This window comes from Falco naumanni, chromosome 6 (assembly GCF_017639655.2).
Source record: "Falco naumanni isolate bFalNau1 chromosome 6, bFalNau1.pat, whole genome shotgun sequence".
Taxonomy (NCBI): domain Eukaryota; kingdom Metazoa; phylum Chordata; class Aves; order Falconiformes; family Falconidae; genus Falco; species Falco naumanni.
Genome location: NC_054059.1, coordinates 61,178,947 through 61,204,222, shown reverse-complemented (window position 1 = coordinate 61,204,222; position 25,276 = coordinate 61,178,947). Strand labels below are relative to the sequence as shown.

The following is a 25,276-nucleotide window of genomic DNA, read 5'->3' as shown; positions in this document are numbered from 1 at the left end:
ACACACACAGAGAAATAACCCATCCTCACTGCTTTCTCTTCGCATGCCTCTCTGCCTAGCAGCTCTCCAGCATCCAGCTTTGCTGCTATTACTGCCATAAATACACAGTATCTGACAGAACTGTGCTACAGAACCTGCTGTATGAGTACACGTGAGTAACTTCCAACTGGCCACAACAAAGCAGTAAGAACACATTATGTATAAAATGTGGATGCTCTACGTAAAAGAGAAGAAACTGAACAAAAGAGAAATTTTGTACCCTGTAGTACCCATCTTTCTTTCCAGGATTCTGGAGCTATTTTTAAGAAGTTACATAACTTAAGTAGAATGATTTTTAGATTAACAGGTTCTATTCCCCCACACGCATATAAGAGGATAAAGCAATATTCCAGAACAGCAGTCACGTAATCAGGCAACTTCGTTTTTCTGAAATAAAAGTATGAGTGAAAACTTACACCGCCACAAGGATATCTTTTTTCCTTTGCAGTTGGTTATTTCTTTTTATTTGAAAGGCTAGATCTTAACTTGCATTTGCCTTTTTACGAAGGCCATCTACAGCTTTCAATTCCATTTTCTAACACCGAGCACTTAACAGTAAAGACATACAGAAAGCAAATATCCCCCTAGGACCTTCATTAAAAGCAATGGCTAAAAGGAAGGAAAAAAAAATACTGCGGATGTCACAATGTATCTGTCCTCTTTCCTTTCTGAATCCGCAAAATACCTATGCCCTAAATACCATCTACTTCAATAGCCATCAGATACTCCCTCTTGACAGCATTACTTCTTCATCCCTAGCTAGGGATGACTCCAAAAACATGGGCACAACTTGACCAATCAGAACAGAAACCCACCCCTGCCCTCCAGAGGGGGAAAATCCTAGGTTTTCTTTTTGTCCTCTGTAAGAGAAGATCCCATAGCAGGAACATACCCGCCCTCCACTTTCCTATACCAAGACAGACAGAAGTACTTTCTCAGGCTGCAAAGGAAATTTACTTGTATTATCCCAACTCTCTAACTTACTCCAGTTGCCATCTCCAACAACAGCATTCCCAGATTAGCTAGGCTGGTGCCTTTCAGCAGTGAAACCACCTCACCTAAGATACAAAGGGTCAACGAGGTGCATGCGAGGAGAGAATCGCATGAGGGGAGTCTCCCTCTAACCCAAGGGACCACAGCAAAACTGGTGTGCTCCCACAGAACATTACCATTCCATGCAGTTAAAACTTTGTTGTTGACCAGCATGTATGAATCCCTTACATTTTACTCATAAGTACAGGCAGAAACCGAGCCTACAATTTATGTCAAGTAACTTTGGAAGGTTAAATCTCACTTTCAACTTCCAAGGAGACTGGAGTTCCTGGCTACGCTTTTGAGATCATCATGCATTAAGGGAAGTTTAATCCCTGCTCCTACTAAAATAGTCTTTAGCTTAAAAATATCATATTCAGATTCATCTGGTACCCGTTCTGCTGACCACTAAGCAGGTAAGAACCTTGGTTTGCAGCCCACCAAGAACAGCTCTTTCTACCAGGAGCAGCAGCTTTCAACTTTACACCGGGCTATGCAAGTGAGGAAGAGAGGATGTACCTTCATCCTCATTTTCTCTCCCAACCTCATACTCCAACCCCTCTACTGATTTCCCCTAGTTGAGCCCTACACATAGTAGTCATCCTCCCAGTTTACCTCTATATTCTCACTTTGAGAGACACTGCCCAAACTCAACTATAAATTAGAATGATTTAAGTTGGGCTCCATGATCTTCAGGGTCTTTTCCAACTGTTAAGCTAGCACTGCCAAGTCTACCACTAAATTACGTCCCTAAGCTGGTACCATGTCTACAAATCATCTCAGTACCTCCAGGGATGGTGACTCTACCACTTCCCTGGGCAGTCTGTTCCAGTGCTTGATAACCCTTTAATGGGTGACCCTTCAAGTATCACACAGGCTTATGTACAGTAAGAGCACAAGTGTACGAGCTTTTACCCAGATGGAAAAAGAAATCCTTTCACAGGCAGAAATAGGTGTAAGCAGCCACAGCAGTGAGGCTGCCACCAGTCCAGCAAAGCAGGAGGATATTGCTTGGCAGCTTTCACACTGCTTCATAGCAAGACTGTCTCTATCTCCTTCCTTCTGCTGCAGACAAAGGTCAGGCCAGGTTACCAAACGCAGACAGCTTGCCACAGCACTGTCACTGCTACGTACCACTTGGAAGCAGTTAATGTACCACAGGCAATTTACTTAATACACTTTGGGAACGCCTGCATCAAGCAGTAAACCCTACAAAGGGTCAGAAATCATCTCCAGGAACCCCAAAAATTCAACCGCTGCCTCAAGAACAATTAGTTCACTGGGGCAGTCTCTCCCCTTCAGATGCTGATCCCCAAATGGAGAAGAACATGTTAACAGTAGCTTATATTCAACTGGAATAGGTCTGCTGAGGACCTAGCAGTCTTGGTTAACGTAACTACCTACCAAGACTTGGGAAAAAGCAAGATATTTAAAAGAAAAATACCACATCCACACACTTAACCCCGCCCCCCCCCCAAAAAAAAAAAACCACCACACCCCACCAAAACCAGAAAACCCCAAACATAAAAACGATAAAATACATATACAAAAGAACAAAACGCAATATTGCATGCAGTAGTGCAGAAGTAGATCCAGCTCTCTATTTTTTAACTTTGACATTCTTAGCTTTGTTACTTTAACTTTCATTTACTATGTAAGACTCTCTCCTTCCATTAAGGTTTATTGGACAGGAAGTCTTTGATGAAAAAAAAAAAAAAAACCAAACCAGCCTACTCTACCATCTGGAACCAGCTCAGGCATGGAAGGATTAACCTTAAACTGGATTTGACCATACCTCTATACCCTACAAATGAAGTTAGTTTTTATACTTCAAAAATTAAGCATCATTAGCCTTATTTCCCAAATGGTCAAAAGGCAAAGTGTTACAACAACTAGCCTGATGTCACTTAGTAAGCCTTACCTGCTTCCTCCCACTGCTCTCTACACTAAGCAACACTGGCGACCCTGGTATAACGTATGTATTTTAAACTTCACAAAATCAAGCAGAACAAAAAGAAGGACTAAACTGAGGGGAAAGGAAGGTAACACCCATCTAGAATCCTCAGCATTTTCCTATAGCAACCAAAAACTTGATACTTGCCAAAGGAATCTGACATTGTTATTACTAACTGTAACACTTCTGAAAGGAACAGCAGCAAGAAGAAGATACGGAAAAGTTACTGAATTCCATCATACAAAACTGATTACAATATAATAAACAGATGAAAAACCTCGATTTTCCTGCATCATCTGGCTTTCAGCATTTTGACTCCAGCTTCTAATGTTTTCTGAGAAACACCTGTGAAGCCATGATACTATGACTGATAATAACTGGGTGTTGTTCCATTTCCAATACAGAATTTCTCTACAGCATAAAAAAAAAGGAGAGGGATTCACATTTCTGTAACACCCATAAAAAACCCTCCCTCCAAGACCTCCACCTTCCTCACACATACTCCAAGGACTTTTGCTCTTTTTGGAGGACAGTCGACAGTTTAAGCACATGCGAATAATACACTGGTAAAATTAGCAGTGTTAATTCAGAGGCTATATTTAGAACTAAATCTCATACGCTTAGGAGGATTTCTGTACCATAAAAAAACAAGCCTCCCTTCCACAAGGGAGCTATACTGCCTTATATGTTCATCAAAGAAGTCACAAAAGATAATTTTAAAGGCTGGAAAAAAAACCCCAAACCTATGTATGTTGCCATCTGAATAATATTACTCTGAAGTTTTCCTGGCATATAGATGCAGATCTTAAAGCTTATCAGTGTTTCTTCACCTGCAGTCTGTCTGTAAAGTAATGAGAGTTACTATTCATCTGAACCTGTATGTCACCTTTTTTTAGAAATATTCTGAAAATTGAAGGCTATTTGTGTCCTTTGAAAAGGCTGGCTGAAAGTGCTGATATTAACTGTAACCCACACTTAAACAGATAGCAAATTAGGAGAGAAATTCATAACACCCAGTACATTCTTTTTCCAAGCTTTTCCTAATGAAAATACTTAGCTTTGGAAATAAAATTCTTAAAAAAAAACCAAACCAAAAAAACCCAAAACCAGCAGTTTATTACTTCTCCACCCAATCACTGGCAAATAATTTCTTAAAAAGTTACTGTTTCTCCTTCCACTGCCTATGCCAGAGATTCAGTGCCCTAACGTTACCATGATTTAGAATATTTTATGAATTAGTACACTAATTAAATGAAAGTAACAAATCCAACTAAATCGCAAGAGCAAGAAAATTCAAGTCATTAATTATGATAAATGCTTTAAAATAATGTTTCTCATCCTGAAACACTAAGGGTTCCTTTGCCAACTTATATATATGTCAGGTACCATCTGGTCCACCAAATCCATCCTCCCTGGTATGAAGCACAACGCTTGCTACAAATTATATAAACAGTCCCAGATTAAAAGACTTGATCCACTGCAGAGAACATAACTGTAATTAAACTCCATCTTGCATATTTGAGATTATTTCTGTAGTCAAGATGAAACATGCTAAAGCATTCAAAACACAAGGAAGACACACACACAGAGAAAAAAAATAAATCCATTCTTGATAAAGTTTTGGGGTTTAATCATGGTAATTCTAAAAATTAGTTTAGTATCTTAATTCCCAACAGTGTGGCTTACCTAGCACCTAGACGGGATGCTGGCTCAATGCCAACACATCTCAAGTACCCACTCAATGTCCAGCAGTAGCAAGCACAGACTTCATGTTTAAACAAAAGGATACGCTACGATGTAAGAATTGCAGTGTCATTTTAAGTGCTGCTACCTGTAATATTACCCAGTCTTCTGAGCACCAACTCCTAGACAATATCAAAACAGAAGAGGGGTTCACCATTTACAAACAACTAGCAAATCTGAACACATTCAATTAAAATTACATTCTTCTTCAAAAAGTTTGGTGACCACCTATCTCTGTATCCCACGAAAATTAGCACAGTTGGAATGTCTGTTTAGTTTTCTGATATGCGCAGTTATGAGTACAGAGCCAGAGGTGGGACAGCAGAGAATGTTTCAACTGCTGTCTTTGATAGTGGAAAGAACTTAGTGTTTATAAACTCATTTCCAGTTGTTGGGTCATATATGGAATATTTATAGTACTCATCACTATGGTATCCAAGTCCATTAGCAGTGCTTTGACCCATGCAGAACAATACAAAACTGTTTTTCCTCCATTCTCCAACCCATTAAGAAACACCGCGGTGTGGTATTACTAGCACAGCATGTTCCAGAACTTAAAAACAGAACTCTTAATGAGCTAGACTCAATTTCAGATCTAACTTTTTGATCAAAACAAGCAGGGAACAAGGTATAAATATCATAAAAGCTGGTGCGGGACAAAACAGCTTACCAGGGCCTGCCCTCTGACTCTGAAATAGCTCCGTAACTACTAGGTCTGAGAGTCTGAATTGTCTACTTACAGCAAATATTTAAATAAAAAATTTCAACTTGTCTAATGATTTTAATAATTGAAGTAATCTTTCACCCCAGAGAAACACAAGGGAGCCATTTTGTGCAATGCAGTACCTCATGCGTTCTCCAGTGTTACCTAATAGTACCAGTAAATCCCTACGTAGCAAATCGTAATGGCATTTAGCCTACATCCGAGCTACCGGGATGAAATCTGAAACTCCGCAAAGGGTAGCAATTTTAGAAGCTACATACAGATCTTCACATCACCACTCAAGTGGTAGAAGGCTAATGATGCACTTCAGCTTTAGCAGAGAAGTTGACACAAATGATTTTTGATAAATCAAAACTACCAAGCTTCACATTCCATACAATAGTTTTATCATCAGCTACTACTCAATTCCCTTTCACATCTTTTGGGCTAGCATTTGTAGGCAGATTAGGCACAATTACAATATTGAAATGATGGAGCAGTGGGAACAGAACTGTACTAACATAATTACAAACACTGAATGCAAGATCAGCTTCTTAACAGAAACCCCTAAGTATTTTTTTAATCCTGTCTTTCTGTACTGCACTTTATTTTTAGATTTTAATTTAAATTCTCACTTATTACAGGCCAAAAAGGTTAATGATGTTAGAAAAACAAACATGGTAGCTGTGTTGTACACATACACATGCAAACTCTCATATAATGCATATTCATTAAATAGTCTATGTAAGCACATATAAAAGATAAATTAAGTGATTTAACCAGCCTCACAAATATGTAAGTTGGGGGGGATATCCATGCTTCTCTGATATATGACTTCTGAAACACTGAACTTCACCATCCGTGTCACACCCACCATCAAGTCTCACACCTACCTCCCAACAGCTGAAATAACACCCACTCATGTAAGCAAGTCTCATGGTCTTCAACTTTTACAGTAAATTAAGGGTATACTACTCCCATGGCAGTATAGTACTCCCAGAGTCATATAAACATGAACTCTCGGCAGTAAGTCACATGTTTTATTAATTTTACTAGACTATGCTACCTGCCAGGACTAACTGAAGCAAATATTCATATATATATATATATATTCATAATATTCCTTGCCACTAATTCCTGTTTCATTCCAAAACTTCAGAAGTGCTTAAGAGCTGCTGAATTCTTCACATTTCTCATGTCCTTCAAAATATTCCACCCCAATTTCCATGAAGGATTAAATAAACTGTAATTTGTATTAAAAAAAAATTAAACTAAACTCATGGGTAAACACAAACCCTGCAATTTTTGCTGTTCACTCATGCCTACATATATATCGCATCTTCATATTCTGCAAGAACTTGATTGTATCACTTACCCATAGTAGTCTTAAAATTTAGAACAATGCAACTCTCCCAGGCCACATCTTACACAGAAAAACAGGAAAAAGAAAAAAAAAAAAAATCAGGAAGAAAAGGACAAAACTATTACTGCACCATCTCATAAAGATATTCTAAACCTAAAAATTCCTCCAGTATAAATAAAGGTCTGTTTCTTCTTTTATTTACATCACATATTATCCTTTTTAAGCCAAAGATGATTCTCAAGACCCAAGTTTTACAAGAATTTAACCATTAGTAACATCAGAAGTTACGACAAAGGACCATAAAACAAGAAGTCTGGCCAGAAGCAACCCTTCAACACTCTCCTTTCTTTAAGGAACTGACACTGAAATAATAGAAAAGTAACAAACTGGAGCAGGTGTGCATGTAAAGCTAATCCAGCTGAGCGTCCTGTACTCAAGTCCTCTGCCACAGTCCCCTCCACATCAAGGGCTAAGATCATTTGAATATCTGGTGAAGCCGAGAAGTTTCATGGAAAGATCTGAATATAGAAAGCACACCTACCTCAAATGATATTCTCCCCCCACCCACCCACCCCCCGTTCTCCCTCAACCCCATTAGGGAAGAGAAGGTGGGGCTGTAACCTGGAGCTGACCTGGAATACTGAAGCTGGTGACACTGATGGGAGTTCAAAGGAAAGAGGAAAGTAATGTAAGATCAAGTTCAGACCACACATCACAAAGACAGCACATTTCCAGTTCTACAAAAGCCACAAATCACTTCACTCAGGATTTTTTAGAAGCTATGTTAGACAACAGATGTCCAAACAACCTCCACAGAAAGTCCTATTGCTTTCTTCACAAGGGATATTTTTCATCATGAGTAATTTTCCTCCTAATCTATACAGGGCAAAAGAGTTCCTCCACAAGCAGTACAAACTTACAGAAAAGCCATGATTTCCAAGACCCCATGTCCATCAAACCTGCAAATAGCCTGGCCTTCCATTCAGTTTCAATCTAGAACAATCCTTCATAGATCTATGACACTAGATTCACATGAGCATGAAAGCAACCATGTTTTCGGGATGTATCTTTATACTTTGAAGATCATATTTTTCTTAGTTCTCCTCCCAGATGGAAAATATTTATACTCTGTACCAACAGGACCTGCGCATGCATAAAAGTAGAAAGTCATACAGAGTTTAAATATCCTAATTCACAGCTTACTACCTATTCAAATTAATTTTAGATTGTGAAACTTAGATAGTCTACGCAAACTAGTGTCCATTACACACACATTTGGCACAGTAATAAATAAAGGCCAATTTTAAAATCACTGCTTTTAAGAATCACATTAAAACACAAAGTTAAATAAAGAGATCATTATGCTATATCGTTATATCATCGTACTAGACAATCTTTTATCTGCATGATCCCTTTACTAAATATCTGCACCATGAACTGCCAGTTCTTACTTTACTACTGCCAAAAGTAAAAAAAAAACCACACCACACCAAAAACCAACAACAAAAAAAACCCCACACCACTACAACTCAGTACATCTCTTTTGAATTCTAAATAGTCTCTAAAATTTTTCAGCTAGACTTCCTCTGGCTGTGAAGATTTCTCTGACACATGACAAGAACCACAACTGATTATTATGGGTGCCCCCGTATCTCCCCTTCTAACTCCCCTTCCCCATAACTCCCCTTCTATGCACTCTGAATGTATTTTTAATTTACCTTTCAAGCTGAGCTAATTAGAATCAAAACACTGCCATCACCCTCAACAGCAAAGTAGGAGTGCATACAGACAGCTGGTGCAGTGAGAAAGAAAAAGAGTACTTCTTCTAACCATATCGCTTCTCAAAGGAAAATGTTACTGCAAAAACATCTCTCACCCAGTTAAATTTATAAAGAAACAGACACTTAACATTTTATGTAACATAGAACAATAAACTATAAACCTGTGCTCCTATGGCAAAACTTGTAAGTATGAAAACTGGAAACCTCCTGCCACTTCACTGAAAGAAAAATGCCACTGCTTACATCAGCCTAGAAAGACTGTTCTATTTTTGAAAATACAAGCCTTTGACAGTGACAGGCTAACCCCTGATGGAAAAGGGTGTGCCATTAGGAGTTTATCATAGTTCATACAATTTAAGAAACACACACAGGATGTTCAGATTCACAGACTGACATCAAGAATAAAATCATCCTGTGTATTTAAGAATAGCTGCCCAAACAGGGAGGCATGTGTTGTTCTTCAAAGCAAGATACATCAAAAATATTTGTATATTTTTAAACCCTGGTTTATAATATCTAGACCTGCTAAAAACTACAGTACGTAATGCTGAGTCAGTACACAGTTTTGGTCAGAAAAAAACCCATAACCCACAACTCACGCACCCCCCCAAAAAATCCTAAGTCACAGATAGTTAAGTTTATTGGCCACACTTTTCCTGGTAGTGGTAGACAAAATACAGGCCAATAACCAATAACTGGCTCAGTAGGTTCACGCTGGACATCAGAGATAAATTCTTCACAAGAGCATCCTATAGCACTGGAATGGGTTACCCAAGGAGACTAAAGAACAAGCCAAGGTTTTCAAGAATCAGCCAGACAAACTCATGGCTGACCTAGTCTGTGTTGGTAATAGTCCTGCTCTGAGCACAGGGATGGAAACAGTGACCTCCAGCAGTCTTTTCCAAACTGTATGTCTATGATTCTACAGCATGAAAATACCCATTGCAAATTCTTTTGCAAGGAGACCAAAATCCTTCTTAATTTTTTCATTAAAAAAAAAAAAAAAAAGAGAGACTGAACTATTTGCTTCTTATTTTCAGATAAGCTAGACTGTGGCATTTAAATTACTAAGCATCAGGTGAGTTGCAAGGAGCCAACCTATACCCAGGTAGAATTTATCACAGGCATTTAGTGCCAGGTGTGCCATACATTTAAGAGACAATCATCATATCACAGCTACATTATTATCTAGCAAGATTAAAACTGATTTTTTTCCACTTCCATTCCTTTTTCAGAGCCATACTGTCAAGGAGAGTATGTTGTGATCTCAGAATGGGAATGTGATTTCTTCCAGGACGGTAAGCTCATGGGGAAAGAAAACGTCTCCTGCAATCCATTGCATTTGTTAGCAACATCCTTACAAACTTTCTGTTCCAATACCACAAGAGTAAAAAAATAAAACAAATAATCATCCAGTCATCTCAAAGTAGTATATTTTAATGTATGGGCAATTAACAAGGAGGGAGATGTTAATTTATGTAATCCATATGTGTAACGCATTCCTAACACCTGCCAGGTATACTTTATTGTTACCACTTTTCCTATTCCAAGGATTACGTGTCCGGAGGAAGAGCCACACAGAGAACACTGCACAGAAGACGATGTAATTCTTGACCACCACAAAAACACCAGACATTCACTGAACAAGAAGAAACTGACCTAAAATTTTAGAAAATTTCCTCCTGTTCTTTTACAAGAACCCTGGAGTTCCTGCTAATCCAACAGAATCAGACCACCAACACAATCTTTGGTCTAGTCCTTCACCACCACAACACTGTCATCTAGGTTTACAAAACTAAATTAATTTCTCTTAGAACTATATTGATTCTGCAAGGGATTTCTTTTTAAAAAAGCAAACACATTCTAAAATGCTCTTTACCTAGCCATGTACTAAAATAACATCTCTATGAAAAATACCATTCTGGTTTCCATTGTTATTAGGAGAAACTTAGAAAAAGCTGCACAGACAAATGCTGAAAGTTTTTGCATTAAAGGGAATAAAAAATTGCATTTTTTTCTTGCCAGTTACCTTTCTCCTGCTAAGAACATAGATAATTTGTTTTCTTACATATACACCTAAAATACCTTTTGATTTTTTTTTCCTGAACTTGCTAGTTAATAGACATTTTTAACACAACACACACACAGAAGATACTCTTTAGAGCTATGCAACTAACATTTCCTACCAAGGTTGCCTCAAAGTGTTTTTCTACTGAAAAAGCTTAAATTTTCATTAAAAAGCTATTCACTACATAAGTTTATTTGTTTTCATAAGCCAAATGAGGCATAAACTTTTCAACCAATTACACAGGATAACTACAGTACAAGAACATAAAATTGCAGTGGAAAAGTCATCTTCAATAGAAATGTTTTCCCTCCAACAATTTCAAAGTAGTCAAGAGGAAAGAACATACTTCAAGAGGTTTGCCATCAATAGAGGGTACTAAAATAAACCTGCAGACCTTCAAAAAGGCTCCATGTGGTCACTTCATGAGAGGATTTTCTATCACTATGGGAGTGGGAAACATCGAAGGATTTCACAGTAAAGAGCTGTGGATTTTGCTTGGGGGTTGTAAAAAAAAAAAAAACAAACAAAAACCAAACCCAAACCACTAACTGGGGGAAGGGGAAGGCAGAAATCCAAGCCAAATCAAGACATAGGTTTCCTCTCACAGGGGCCAATATTCTGCCATCCACAGGATGCAGTTTAACTTCTGCCTTTAAGTAAATGTCATTCTGCACAAAAGCAAGTCCAGGATCTATATACAGACAAAATGGATCTAACTGTAAGCCAAGTTTTAAGGGAAATAAAAAGAGCATCACAGGCAGAAAACTGAAGAGTTCTAAGAGCAGCACTAGACAAATAAAAATTATTTTAAATGCCCACCTTTTAAAACTTACTCTTCCAAAGTTTGAACATTCTCTTTTTAGTCATCATGACAAACCGAAAAAAGGTACTTTGAGACATATTGTAAGGCTTTCTTAGCAGCTGGCTTAAACCTGCAGCATATTCAGCTGTTCTATCGATAACAATAAAAGAGCAAAAGCATCAAGTTAAGTTACAGAGGTGAAAAGTGTTTCTCTCAAATGAAACAGGGAGAAATGGACAAGGGTCCCAACTCTCACCCGGACATCAAAAGACTATTTACTGCTACATTTCAATGACCATCCTGCAGCCAGAAGAGAATGTAGGGCCTCCAATTTTTAAGGTTTGATTATTTTTTTTTCCTGGCAGTACCAACACTATTGATAGTTGTCTGGATCTTAACAGCAGACCCACAGGAAAACAAAACTTGAGCAACAAGTTCATTTCAGCCCAGTTCCAAATCAACAACAGCTCTCAACGCCAATACCAACTGCTCATCCTCACAAAAGGTCACCTTGTGCTACCTGGCACATTCAAATGAATTCAGTAAATCATATGGTGGTGGCAAAAACTGGACAAGACAGACTTGTCTCTGCTTTGTATAATCAAGACTATTCTTCACACTACATACAGGCTTCTTCCGGATTATTTTAAAATAGCATCTACAATATTATCTTTTGTACACAGCTATAAAGCTAAATTTCAAATGGAGGAACACCTACTCAGACGATCTTACCACCACTCTCCTGAGATATTTCATACCAACTCCTCTTAAACACAAGTACATTTTGAATTAAGAGCCGCCTTCTTTCACCACATTCCTAAAGCCTCGCTACTGGCAAGAACAAAGAACAGTAAAATTCTGAGCTATCAGAGAAGTTAAATTTGCTTATACACTTCTGCATTGGAAAAATAAATGTCTTTTTTCTTCCATTAAGACCCAACATTAACAATTAATTCACTTTAGCACCTGGTCATTGCTCAATTTTCTTCAAATACTTGTATTTACAATCAATTAATGACACGCTACTTTTACACTAGTATTTTTACCTGAAAACATGAAAGAACTGTTAACCTGGATAAATCAGCTATTACAAGTATGTAAGTATACCTAAACTAAAACACAAATCCTCAAGTCTCCAAAATTTATGGGGCTGTGAAAGAGGGTCTAGGTACTGTAGCGATAAACGAGAAGCAACCTTTACAAGCAACATGAGAATAAGCAGCAATAGTGTGAGAATATAACCATCAGCTCCAAGAGCTTGAAAGTGTCTAAGAACAACAAAAACAGAGCAAAGAAGATACTTAGTACCACAGCATATACGTGACTGGGGTTTCATCTGCAATTTCCTCTTCAACACTACAGGAAGATTATTTTTTGATTATTTTTTTTCCTGGCAGTACCAACACTATTGATAGTTGTCTGGATCTTAACAGCAAACCCACAAGAAAACAAAACTTGAGCAACAAGTTCCTTTCAGCCCAGTTCCAAATCAACAAAAAGATGATTACTGCACACTTTCCAAGGACCACAATACTCACAAAACCTAACACGTGCATTTAAAGAAAAAAATATTTGTGAGAACTTCTAATTACTGTAATATTACCTAAAACTGGTATAACTTAATTACAAAGAATAAACCAAGATCATGCTTATAGATTATCAAACCCTTTTAAGCTAGACAGCCCTTGTTTATCTAGGTTTATTCCAAGCTCTGCTCATCTCAAATTACATGTCCTAGTTATCCCTTCAGTCTGACTGAATGAAAAAATGCATGCATCTAACTTTTTAATGCAATTCCTAAAAAAGTCAAAGGACCAATAAGAAAACATAAAACCTCTGTAACTAACTGAAAGACTGCTGGTAGCTGTTGATAGCTCAACGTAACATAAAAAATACAGACCAACTCCACTGTCATCTCAATTCATAGTTACCATATGTTCAAATTTGCACAATTAAGAGACACATTCTAAAATGAGGGGTTGTTCCCTTCCAATGGCAAAGAAGTGACGTCTGTGTAGCTGACTATACTCCTACAGAGCAGACTTCCACGACCACAGCTGACACACATGCAGTCATACTCATAGCAGAATCTTTTCTTCCTTTTTAAAGGGCTGACAGATAAGAAAAACCTCAAGGATTTCTTTTACCATTTTTGCATTGGGAAAAACCCACACCAATCTTCCTTCCAAATCTGACTGGGTAAGAAGCATGTAAAATGGTAAAAAGAAAAAACCACAGCAACAATGATGATTGCTTAAAAGAACAGTAACAGTTCCCCAAGGAATTTAGCATATCAAAATAACAAACTTGCACCTATTCTGCCTGAAAATTAACAGGTCAGCTGTTACTGGCTGTTAAATCACTCCGGCAGGTTACTGCCAAGAAACTCCTCCATGAGCAGACAGGCAAGCATTCTTACAGGCTTTTTTCCTCCCCTTTTCCTTTACCAGTCCCTGCCACTCAAACTGTTTCATTCCACCCAAAAGCTGGGATAGCTAGCCTGACTTGTAATTTACTGTGTATTTCTCACTCTCATACAGACACTCAGTTCCCCTAAACTGTAGAAAGTAACGATGAAGGAAGCAAGATGAAGTAACTGATTCATGTAAGAATGATCTCTGCACATTGTTCTTTCTCACTGCTGCCTTTATACTGCCAAAGCTGATGCAAAAAGCCCATCTGACTTACCACAGGAGCTCACAGGAACACAAATGAGGCCCTGATAAAGGTTCTCTTTAACAAGGAGCTTGGTTTGTTACAAAATTCCCTATCATCAGTACACTGAAATCACAGCTAAAATAAAGGATGACATTAAACACACTGACTGGACTTAACATCAAAAATAAGGAAAAAAAATGTTTTATTTGTGCATATATTAAGGTGGAAACGGGTCTGTTGAATAAGACCAAGAGCAAAGCATAGGCCCTCCAGAAACAGGTAGCGTTGTAAAACCATTAAAACCCAGGAATTCACAAGCCTTTCTATGGGGAATAGAACCAGTCTTCTCAGTCAAGTCCACGCATTGGCAAGGGGTCTTCTCTTGCCTAGCAGCAGGCTAATAAGCAACTCCCTGCCTACATGGGCTGACTACCATACTAAACGAGTACAGTCTACCACTAACTGCGCTACTTTGTCTATAATGGAAAGGATTATAAAAAGGAGTCCTGAGATTTTTTCAGGTAAGGCAGCAAATGCTACTGGAATGTGTACATTATATATTCAGTAGCTACAGAATGTTCCCAGTGTTCACGCAAAGGTAGTTTAAGGTTCGAACTGTTCCTCTCTTGCTGTTCTGAAATCAAGCTCAGTCCTTTTTGTTTCCTGAGACCCTGCGTTACAGGGCTGCTCAATGCAGGTCAAGGAGTGTTGTCTGACAGAACACAAGCAAGGGAAGTTGCAAAGTCTCTCCACAAAGATGTACAATGCTTGGCATGCCCAGGTCTCATGATACTAACCTAAATACAGACAATATGGCTGTACGATGCTCTTTGTTTTCCCATCACAATGTCAGATATCCGCCACACTCAAAAAAATACCAATTAGAGGACATATTAAGAACTCCCTGAGATTTCACCTGAGCACAATACCTATTATATGGAATAAGGGGCAGAGATCGTACTGGGTTTGGTTGGGACACAGTTAATTTTCTTCACAGAAGTCCCGATGGTGCTGTGTTTTACACTGGTGACCAAAGCAGAGCTGAAACATCTTAGCTGTTGCTGAAGAGTACTTACACAGCATGAAGGCCTCTGCCACCCCAGCAAAGAGGTGCACAAGAGGTTGAGAAAGGACACAGCTGGGACAGCTGACCTGAAATACCAAAGAGATTCCATACTATATAACGTCATGCTCAGCAATAAGACTGGGAGGCAGTTTTTTTCCCAAAGTATTTGTTGCTCAGAGACTAGCTGGACATCAGTCTGCTGGTGGTGCTTTCGTACCACTTGATTTTTGTTTGTTTTTCCCTTCACTTATTGAACTGTCTTTACCTCAACCCACAAGTTTGTGTCTTTCCTTGCTTTTGCTCTTCTCATCCTCTCCCCCATCTGACCGCGGGAGCATGACAGAATGCATGGGGGCTTACCTGCCAGCAGGGGACAACCCCCCTACCATCTTAAACACATTAATTCTGACATAACTCAGTGACATAGCTTCCAAAATACGTATGATAGAAATAACTTTTTGCACAGTGTCAAAGTGCATGCTGCCAAATTCTAAGTAAGCACAATTTATTTTCACTGAATTATTTCTGATTGGAATAAACAGAAGTCATCTTTCTGAAAACCAAGTACTGATGTTAGCTGAAGGCAAAATTCAGCAAGTTCACTGGGCAGACCACTCCCACTACTTGGAGGAAAATCCAGCTATGCGAGGCAAACTGAGTGTGTGCATACTGTGAGCTTGTTTCCATGGAGAAACTATCACAAAAGAAGACAAAAGTACAAAGTTAAAGCAGCATCTATTTCTCCTTGCAGAACACTCACATGTGGAACTAGTGAGTGCCTTTAGTTTAGCTGAAGTCACTTTCAAAGTCAGAGTACACAGGTTCACACAGGGAGTACACTACTGTCATTTGAGGCAACTTTTCCATGTCTTATTTTAGTGGTAATTTATTAGCATAATTTTTTCCTACCCATTACATCCTGGAAATAGATTATTAGAATTCTGAAATAACCTGTGTTTGAATTTTCTTCAAAACCTACCACAAAAACCCTCAGGAAATAAACAGCAAGCTCTGAACATGAAGATTTATATTCTCCTCAAATACATAGACATTTCATTCTAGCAAGGGACAACAGTACCTCTTCTGCAAAAACGAGAGTCTAATACAGGCTGAAGTGCACATTTCTGATTGTCAGGATAGATAATATCCAAGTAACACAATAAAGCTGACTCACAGAGGGCTGGACAGTGCTTCACAACGTGAGACTTGGCAAGCAGGGAGGAAGGATGCCTCAAACATCATTATTTTCTATCTCCCAAATAATCACGCTACTTCACCAAACTTATGCCAGTACTTGCCAGGATCCAAAGGCGTGAAGATTAACTTTAACTCAGTTAAGTTCAGGGACTTCCCTGAAAATCCATCATTTTCCAGAATTACAAAGCACAGCAGAACAAAGTACACTGCCCGCTCTCAAGATCCAGGATCACTGCCCTACTGCACCTTCCTGACATCAAAACAGCACAAATTAGTATTTGATCGGTACATATTCCCAAACCCATTACCTTTAGCAGCATGCTTAAACAAAAGAACACTGCCAAGATATTCATAACTAGATTTTGTCTCCTGAAAGTCAATTCTGCTTTTCACTATATTCAATAGCTATATTTACTAACTTTTCTTTTTTTCCTTCAGCAAAAAGAAAACAATGAATGTTAGAATATCGTGCTTGGGACATGATGGAAGAGCGCCTGAAATAGCAAAACCAAATAACTTTAGAGCTGACTGTACCATGTTCCCTGGTGTATCAAGAAAAAGCTATAATTAAACTGAACTAATTAGATTTTTTTAATCTGTTAAGAAGGTAACATACTCAGTTCAAAATGAGAGACAAGAGACCTCTCTGGGTCTCAAAACTTTAAAACAAGTTCCTATTCTACCAGTTAAGCATTCCAGGGAAGTATATCTACACAAAATGCAATGACAACATATCAAGCATGTTGCATCTAGTCCATGATACTCCCTGAACCACCACTTGTGAAACTCCTCTCCCAAAAGCAACCTCTACGTATAGCTATGAACAACGTTTTAAATTGTGAACAGGCCATGCTTATTCTTATTCAGATTTCTATATGAAAAGACACACGGTTACCCATTCATCTTAAACCAATATTTTTTTCTTAAAACTAAAAATAAGAACTAACTCTGATCCTCTGCATCAAAACTCTCTCTTCCAGGAAAGCAAGATTCTATGAATTTTCATGCTGATTAATTTGCAACCAGATATGGTAAATCAATAATTTTATTTAATAGTAAGGGAGAAAGATCTGCTTTGTAAGGCACTTTCCATTGCACAGCAAGCTTATCTGACGGAGGAAACTGTTTTGGCCTGCAAGAGCCACAGGCTCTGTATCTTCTCACATCAGTATCTAGTTCTTACCTCTCCCGTCCAAAAGGCAAAACTCAAGAATATGCACAGGGCAAAGAGCTCTGCTGGGGTTTACAGCCCATTTAATATCTTGTAAGATGCTGTTTCTCTAATTAGGTAACACAAAAACAAGTCTGAAAAATGCTTAAAATATAGACTTCATATTTCTTATGTAAACAGTACTGAAAGAATGGTTATACAGGGGCCGATGGATGACTGGCAAACATGTCATAATGGTTACTAAAAACTCTAAGTATAAATGCTATTATTGCCGACGGAGAACAGGAAATACCGTGCTTCATGAATGCACTGCACATTTCCATACAGTATCCCACGCCTTTTTCCTAATGGGCATTGTAAATTTTAAGAGAAGCACTTCTAATCTAGACCACACGTTTAACGTAGACAGAGAATTAGAAGAGTCATAATTTATAAGTTTACCACTATCTGCCTCCATTTGAAAGACTTCTGAGTTGCACAAAGATAAAAGATTCTGTAACTGAAAGTTTTTAGAACTTCATACCTGCACATTAGGGAGGTTTTTCTCTGCCACCCACCACCCCTTAAACTTGTTTCCTCTTTTAGCTTCACTTTGAAATAGTAACAACAGTCTTTTGGTCAAAGTGTGAAGTTTAAGAGACTACCTAAATCTGAAGGCCTACACATAACACAGCTGTTAGCTGTTTGATGTTGGGAGCTATAAGCATAAGCCACAAACGTTATGTCCGCCTATTTCAGAGCTGCCAGTAAGAAAAAACAAGAACAAGCCCATTCAGATAGTCTTTGCTGATAGTTGATCAGCTGTTGGCCACCAATTAAAGCCTTTTCTTCCACACAATTCATCCTGAACACAACCCCCTCCTACCCCAGAAATGCAGGAACTTTTAAACAGTTTTAGGGCTCTACATTTCACTCCCACTGTATTTTTTAACAGAGGATGAGATTTTTCTGAAGACTCAGCTGCAATCAATGCCCAAGAGTAAACTATTCAGTTAGACTTGTACATGGTAAGTTGAAAACAGTAATGAGTTGACTTACAAGTGGAGGTAATTTTAAAAAACCAAAATCTGAAGAGATTATAAAAATCTTTTCCTCCTGCTCCATACAGAACACAGTAAATATTTTTATTTCACTTGCAGGCTGCCCTGAACCCAGAACAACTTACTGATAGGAAACAAACAAAATCCCCAACTATATTAACTGTAGTTTACGCAGAGATAAAATGCCTTTTTATCTTTAAATTAAGAGCACTCTGAATTAAAAGATTTAGATCTAATCTGCCCAAACCAAAGTCCCCACATTTAGGGTCTAAATTTCATTCCTCAGCTTCCTCTCGTGCACATCAACATTGCTCAACTTCAACAATGAAACATCACTAGTTATTTCATTTCCTAATTTTCCTACTTCTGCACAATATAATATACAAGTAACTGAATATATTTTAAAATAAAAGATTTCTCTTCCTCTTGCCTTTGTCAAAATGCATCTCCCCTCCAAGCCATATAGGTTTGAGCCAAACACAAGAGATACTTGGCACAGTTCTTTAAATCCTGCACTTGCAAAAAGAACAAGTGCTCCTGAAATGAAGTATGAGTAAGAAGATGAATTTGAAGGCACATTTAAGATACAAGAAAAAACAGTACAAACAGATTTTAAATGCATCTGAGCTCCATTCCCTGCACCAGTGTATTTATTAGTAACTCCACATCTGTACAAATTAATTCACCTGTGATTTCCAAATTTAACACAGATGTTAATTCTGAAAATAAGTTTTTCATTTTTAGTAGGCATAATAGAAAGGAAACAGCAAGGCCACATTTCATTCTCTGAGCACTGCAGTGATCTGCTGACTTGTGAAAAAAACTCCCCTATGAAAAATCCCCAAGGGCTTCTTCCCAAGCACCACACTGAGAGCAGATGGCCACCATAGTCTGCAACTGCCAGTCTGACCTAGCAAGCCCACACCACAATGACACCCTTTTCTTTTCATGGATGTGGGGAGGGAGCAGCTTGGGACATGCAGACAACTAGGTATCATAGGCAACAGCACTCTCCGCTAAAAATGTACGTATACATTCTATTTCCAACCTGTCATATGCTCCTTCCATTAACTTCCATTTTACATTTAGGTTTCCCTCATGTTTTCTTTAACATTCTCTTTTCTGCTACTGACAGTTTTTCAAACAAGACGGCAGGAAGTCAGTAACATTAAGGATACAGTAGAACTGACCATTGTCAAGCATTGCCAGTCACAAACTTCATTAACTCTGTTGTTGCAACTTTTCCCCCCTTTATTTTACTTTAAGCCCCAAAAGCAGCTCATAATAACAATCTATTAAGCACATGTAAATAGACAGAGTTAGTAGTTAACCGGTAATAAACGCCTACCAAAACTGTGATTGTATCAGTGTGCCATCCCTCCCTCCTGCCCCCAAGAACAGTTGTTCTGTTCTCCTCTTAGCCAGGAGGACATCTGACGAGAAGGTGCCGTTTCATTTCCTCTCCTTCACCCCACCCCCTTCAAATGGGGAAGCCCTCAAAGGGAGGGGAGGGGAAAGCACGTTTTTAATTCAAATACTGCATCTTAAAATACTATCGTGCAACACTTGGGTGAGTCTGATTGTAAAAATACATATACACACACACACACACACCCCATAAGAGGTCTATTCTCCCCACATTTTCTAAAAAAAAAAAAAATAAAGGCAGTAAGGCTTCTGCATTAATAACTATTTAGTGTTTCAATTTTACATCCAAGAATTTGAGTGAAACTTTTATTTTGCCAAAGCAAATGAGTGTTTAGAAATTAAAGTAAGGATGAAGAAAGCTATAAGGACTCCCCTGTGGAGTTCCTTTGCAACAGGCAGATGCAACAGGAGAGATGGAAAGGATTCTGAGGCATTCAGACCTCTCCTCAGGAATGCCCAGCCCCCCTATACAGACTTCCATCTCTCACACTGATTCAGCATTCCTTACTTCATTTCTACTAATTCCTCCTGTTCTTCCACATTTCAGCTACCGCTTTTGAAAATTTTACCAGGCATAGAAAGGCACTGGAGAAAATTATATCACAGTTCCACTGTTGTTACCTTCGTCTTGAAAATCTTATGGGGAAATAAGGCTGTGCAAGAAGAAAACATCAAGCCTTACTACTGCCTAGTCTCTCTCTCATTCAGGATTATTGCCAGTGACACATGCCATAAGGAGGATGCCAGTGTTATGTAGATGCTGCTACTTTAGAGGCTGAACCCCTCCCTGATAAAAATCAACTTTGAGTAGTCATGATTTAGTCCAAAGTAAGTTTTAACTATCTGTAGATACTGTTGATTCTCCTTAAAGATCTTTGACTATGTGTCAAATATAAAGCAATAAAATGTACATACATATCCCATCAGAACAAAGAAATGCGAAGAAAACACGCCCCATTTTCCTCTCAGCCCAAAGAGCAAGCTTTCTTTGCTGACACACACAAAAAACACCAGAAAGCATTGCCCTTTCACCAACTCCCTCAAAAGTTTTTCTGCTTCTACCACTTGTTAATCAAGTGCTGTAGTATGGGATATCCCTTCTCTGTATAAATCTGGCACTTGCAACCGCAGTTATCAGAAGATCTAATTAAGTACCGGCTTTGTGGCAGAGATTCAAGTTAATGCACACAACTCATGCAGAAAGAAATTAATTAAACCTCACCAAAACAATTACTTGATCCAGCCAGGAAAACAAAGAACTGCATGCGCCCAACAGTTTTGTAGAAGTACCATTATTTTGGGAAACATACCTTTAAAACATTTTGGATTGTTTCTCCCTCAGAAACATCCAACATTTGAGAGTGTCAACTCACCTTCCACACTATCAGAACAGGAGGTACCAATCCCAGTGTCCCCGCTGTCGGAAGCTATACTGTGTCTTCTGACAGGATTGCTTTGACTGCTTGATGAAATGGTTGTGGACTGCCACAGGGATTCAGTACCAGGTAACCATCCCACTGAGGAATAATCTGAGCCTATAAAGAAGGAAGCCAGAAGTCTGTCATTACAGATACAGTACAGAAGTCAACAACAAAATACCAGTCAAGATGAAAACTGAATCCTATGTTTCATAGTTCAGGTTTGAGCCAGACTCTGCCATTTGGGTTTATTGGGATTGGGGGGGGGGGGGGGGGAGGGTGGTTTGATTTTTTTTTTTTTTTGGGGGGGGGGGTGGGGTGGTGGTAATGAAAATCCTTGTCCGAGGTGGAAGCTTCCCAAAAAGTTCCAGTAAATATATTTTCACTATTTAAAAACATGACCTAACATACATACAAGAACTAACATACAGTTAGTTCTTGCACTAACTGTAACAGGACCTTTATCATATGATTCTTATCTTAGAACTGTTTCTCAACTCAGAGCAGAATTTTGCACTACAAGTTTTTAAACATAATGAGAGAAATAAACAAATTTTAGGACAGAAAACACGTGAAGGTTTGGCCAGTGAAATACAGTCATTTCCAACTGTGCATGAACCACATGACCAAGGTGATAACAATTCCATTGTAGCTTTATTTTAACCCTGTATCTAAAGTAATACATTATGGTTCACTGTTATCAGTAGTTTTCAGTTATCAAAAGATAGACTACCAGCTTAAGCAGGTACACAGCAACTGCACACAGGCTGTCTTTGAGACATCTATCCATCTAGTGCTTTGTTTAATTTTGGTTATTTTTATTTAAGTAATCACTAAAATATTAAATTTTAAAGCACAATTCAGAGCAACAAATAGCTCCTCTGTTCAAGGAATTTTTGAGAACGTGTGGCCTACTTCATAGTCAGTCTCAAGGGAAAATACACCAGAGTACAACCCCATAGGACCATCACCATTTCCAAGAGCCAACATCTAAATCTGAGCATTGTTTACATGCACAATACTGATCATCATGTTTGCACTCCAAACCAGCAGAGCTACATAAAGAACCTTGGAAAAAGCACGGCCTGCTCTTGATTTATATATATAATCACATACATACAACCCCCCTCTAGCAGTCAGCTTTGCATAACACTTTCAGAAGGAAATGACTCATGAAGAACTATCAGTTCACATACAATGTCTCTTATGCTACATGTGGTTATTTTTAGGTCATTTAAACATTTTCAGCAGTGCCCATTCAAAGTTGTAACAGCAATTTGCCTCTGCAATGACATCTGCAGATCATTGCTATTTCCAGCTGTACTGTTCCCCAGTAAATTCAATAGTTCAGAAAGGATGTAAAAATGAATACATATGTGTGTATATATATATAACCCCACACACATGTATCTACATGGTCCCCAAATCGCTAGACCTAATAGCCAGAGCAGTTACAGCTGCTTGCCACTTGTAAATTGAGGAGATAGAACATGCTTCTTTACTGTATGCACTATTTAACTGTAACTTGACATCTAAGACAGTCCACTTCCTCTAAGGTTTTTGGAGGTCTTAGATATGCCTGTCCATCTCATTTGTCTTAACTTCATTCTCCTTTGAGGTTACTGCCTCTTCTTCCCTTTAACACATTTTCCTATCTTTTCTCAATCTTCAGGAACACTTGATTCTCCTTCCTCTTCATTCTGCTTTAGCCATACATTGTGCAATGTATTTCCTTCTCTTCCTTAAACTTTTTGCTTTTCCTCCCAAAAAGTCTCTTAACTATTCCATTGAGGAGCTTTCAAGTCCAAGGGTAAGGCAGCAGAAGAGAAGACCAGAGGAGCCAGACAAACGCAACTGCTCATGGCTCATCCATCACACCCTGTAAGGTGGTCCCTGCCAAGAACCTAAGCAAATACCACTCCAGGTGTCATTCTCCATACCATCCTTCATCACCATCTAACATACTGTGATGTGATAGTTTTGCATACAGCTGGTGGGAAACAGACATTTCTTCTTCTCCCACCATCCAGCACATTTTTTACTAAGCACTCTGGCTGCTTTGGGAAAAATAATTTTTCCATCCCTCCTCCTAAATAGGTCTACTTTCCACAAGAGCTCCACTTCATACTTCTAAAGCTGCATCTAGCTATTCCAGCAAGAGTAAAAGCTGACTTATGGGAGCCCAAGCTAATTAAGTCAGAGACAGTTCTGATTCAGGAGACATTTAAAATACATTTACAGGAAGAGAAATTTAGTCTCATTTACCCTTTATTACGCTGTTCTCCACAATACAACTCTTTGGTGACATTTTAGCATTTATAGCATTAAAAAAAATTAAAAGAAATGCAGCAGATAATGCTACCGCTACTACACATTAAATCAACACAGCATTAAGCATTAAACTCTTTAGATCTCTTTGTTAGACAGATGTTCAGTATGTGAACCTATAACCATCCATACAAAGCCCCCTAAAAGGGAGATATACTTGACATTTTGGTGGAACTTTGAGGAAAAATACCACAGAATGAGAGTAACTTAGATAGGAAAGGATGTTTGGAGGTCATCTACACTAACCCTCAGCTGAAAGCAAAGCTAATTAGATCAGACTGCTCAGAGCCCCATCCAGCTGATCCTTGAACAGCTCCAGGGACACAGATTCCACCACCTCTCTGGGCAGCCTGTTCCAACATTTAACTTTACTCCCTGCAAAGAGGATTCTCCTAATATCTCACCAGAGTCTCTCATGTTCCAAACATGTTGTTGCAATATATCCCAAAAGATGCAACAATACAGTGCAACCAGACTCAGCAAAAAGGGTTAGCATACTAGAAAGGGCAGACAGTCATGCCCATCGGGATCTCTATGGATACTGTAAGTTGAGTAAGTAAAAAGCATCACAAAACACCCTACTATAATCTATTCTCTATTTTACACCTACACGCAGATGGCTTGGGAACACACACCAAGCATCAAGTGTCGTGCTGAGGCACAGGTCCAGGGAGACTTGCTGGCAGAACACAGAATTAATTTAACATTTTCTGGAACACCTTTGCATCCAGGGGCAGTCGAGCATTTCTAAGTTAACTCATGAAGCCGATTCTTCAGCTGGTAGGCTTGAAGAGCTAAATGCTGCAACACATCCACAGCTACACAGAGATCAGCATGAGGCCAACAAAAGTTCATTAGCTTTGACTCGGCACAGGCCTGCCAGATCCCATCTGTCTCTCCAGGGAAATACTCAAGTCTCTCTGCACCGTGCTCTGGGCCCCAGAAGGGTCTCTTTCCTCAGGCACTCCTCTTGCTTCCCCTTCTAATGCACAGCTGGCTGTGCACAGCAGGAGCACACCCACAGTGCTGTCACTGCCTTCCCTTACAGCCATCCTGTACGCAGGGGCACGGACAGGAGCTGGAAAGGGGTGCAATAGTCTCATTGTCTCGCTCACTGGGCTTCTACTGTTCAGGAGCTGCCTCCGCATTTAGAAGGCATACATCTGAAGAAAGAGAATTGGTTTAGAGTTTGAATAGTTAAACAGTGTGCGCTTTTTAACTTCAGACACGCCAACAGAACACAGTTGCACGTGATCACTTGAAGGAACACTTTCTCTTTGCCTCCCACAAGAGTCCTGACATAAAACATGCTGTATCTTTTAAAAGATAGCTAGTAACGTATTCCAGGAGTGTCATGGCACATCCACATACTTGTTTTACCTTGCTGGCTCAACAGTGATTCTGCACAGTAGAAGGCCATTACAAAAATAAGCTGTCTACACGCAAAAGCACTTTGAAAAAAGCTCATTGAACCCACTCCCATAA

The 25,276-nt window shown here is 38.9% G+C and overlaps 1 protein-coding gene across 2 annotated transcripts in view; it reads right to left on the bottom strand.

Annotated features, from left to right (window-relative positions):
* CEP85L (centrosomal protein 85 like) overlaps window positions 1-25,276 on the bottom strand; it is a 120,000-nt gene that overhangs the window by 81,071 nt on the left and 13,653 nt on the right. For both annotated transcript variants that reach the window (XM_040597475.1, XM_040597476.1), the window contains exon 2: window positions 21,419-21,580. In XM_040597475.1, the coding sequence (XP_040453409.1) occupies window positions 21,419-21,580 (162 nt within the window). The remainder of the gene's footprint in view (window positions 1-21,418; window positions 21,581-25,276) is intronic.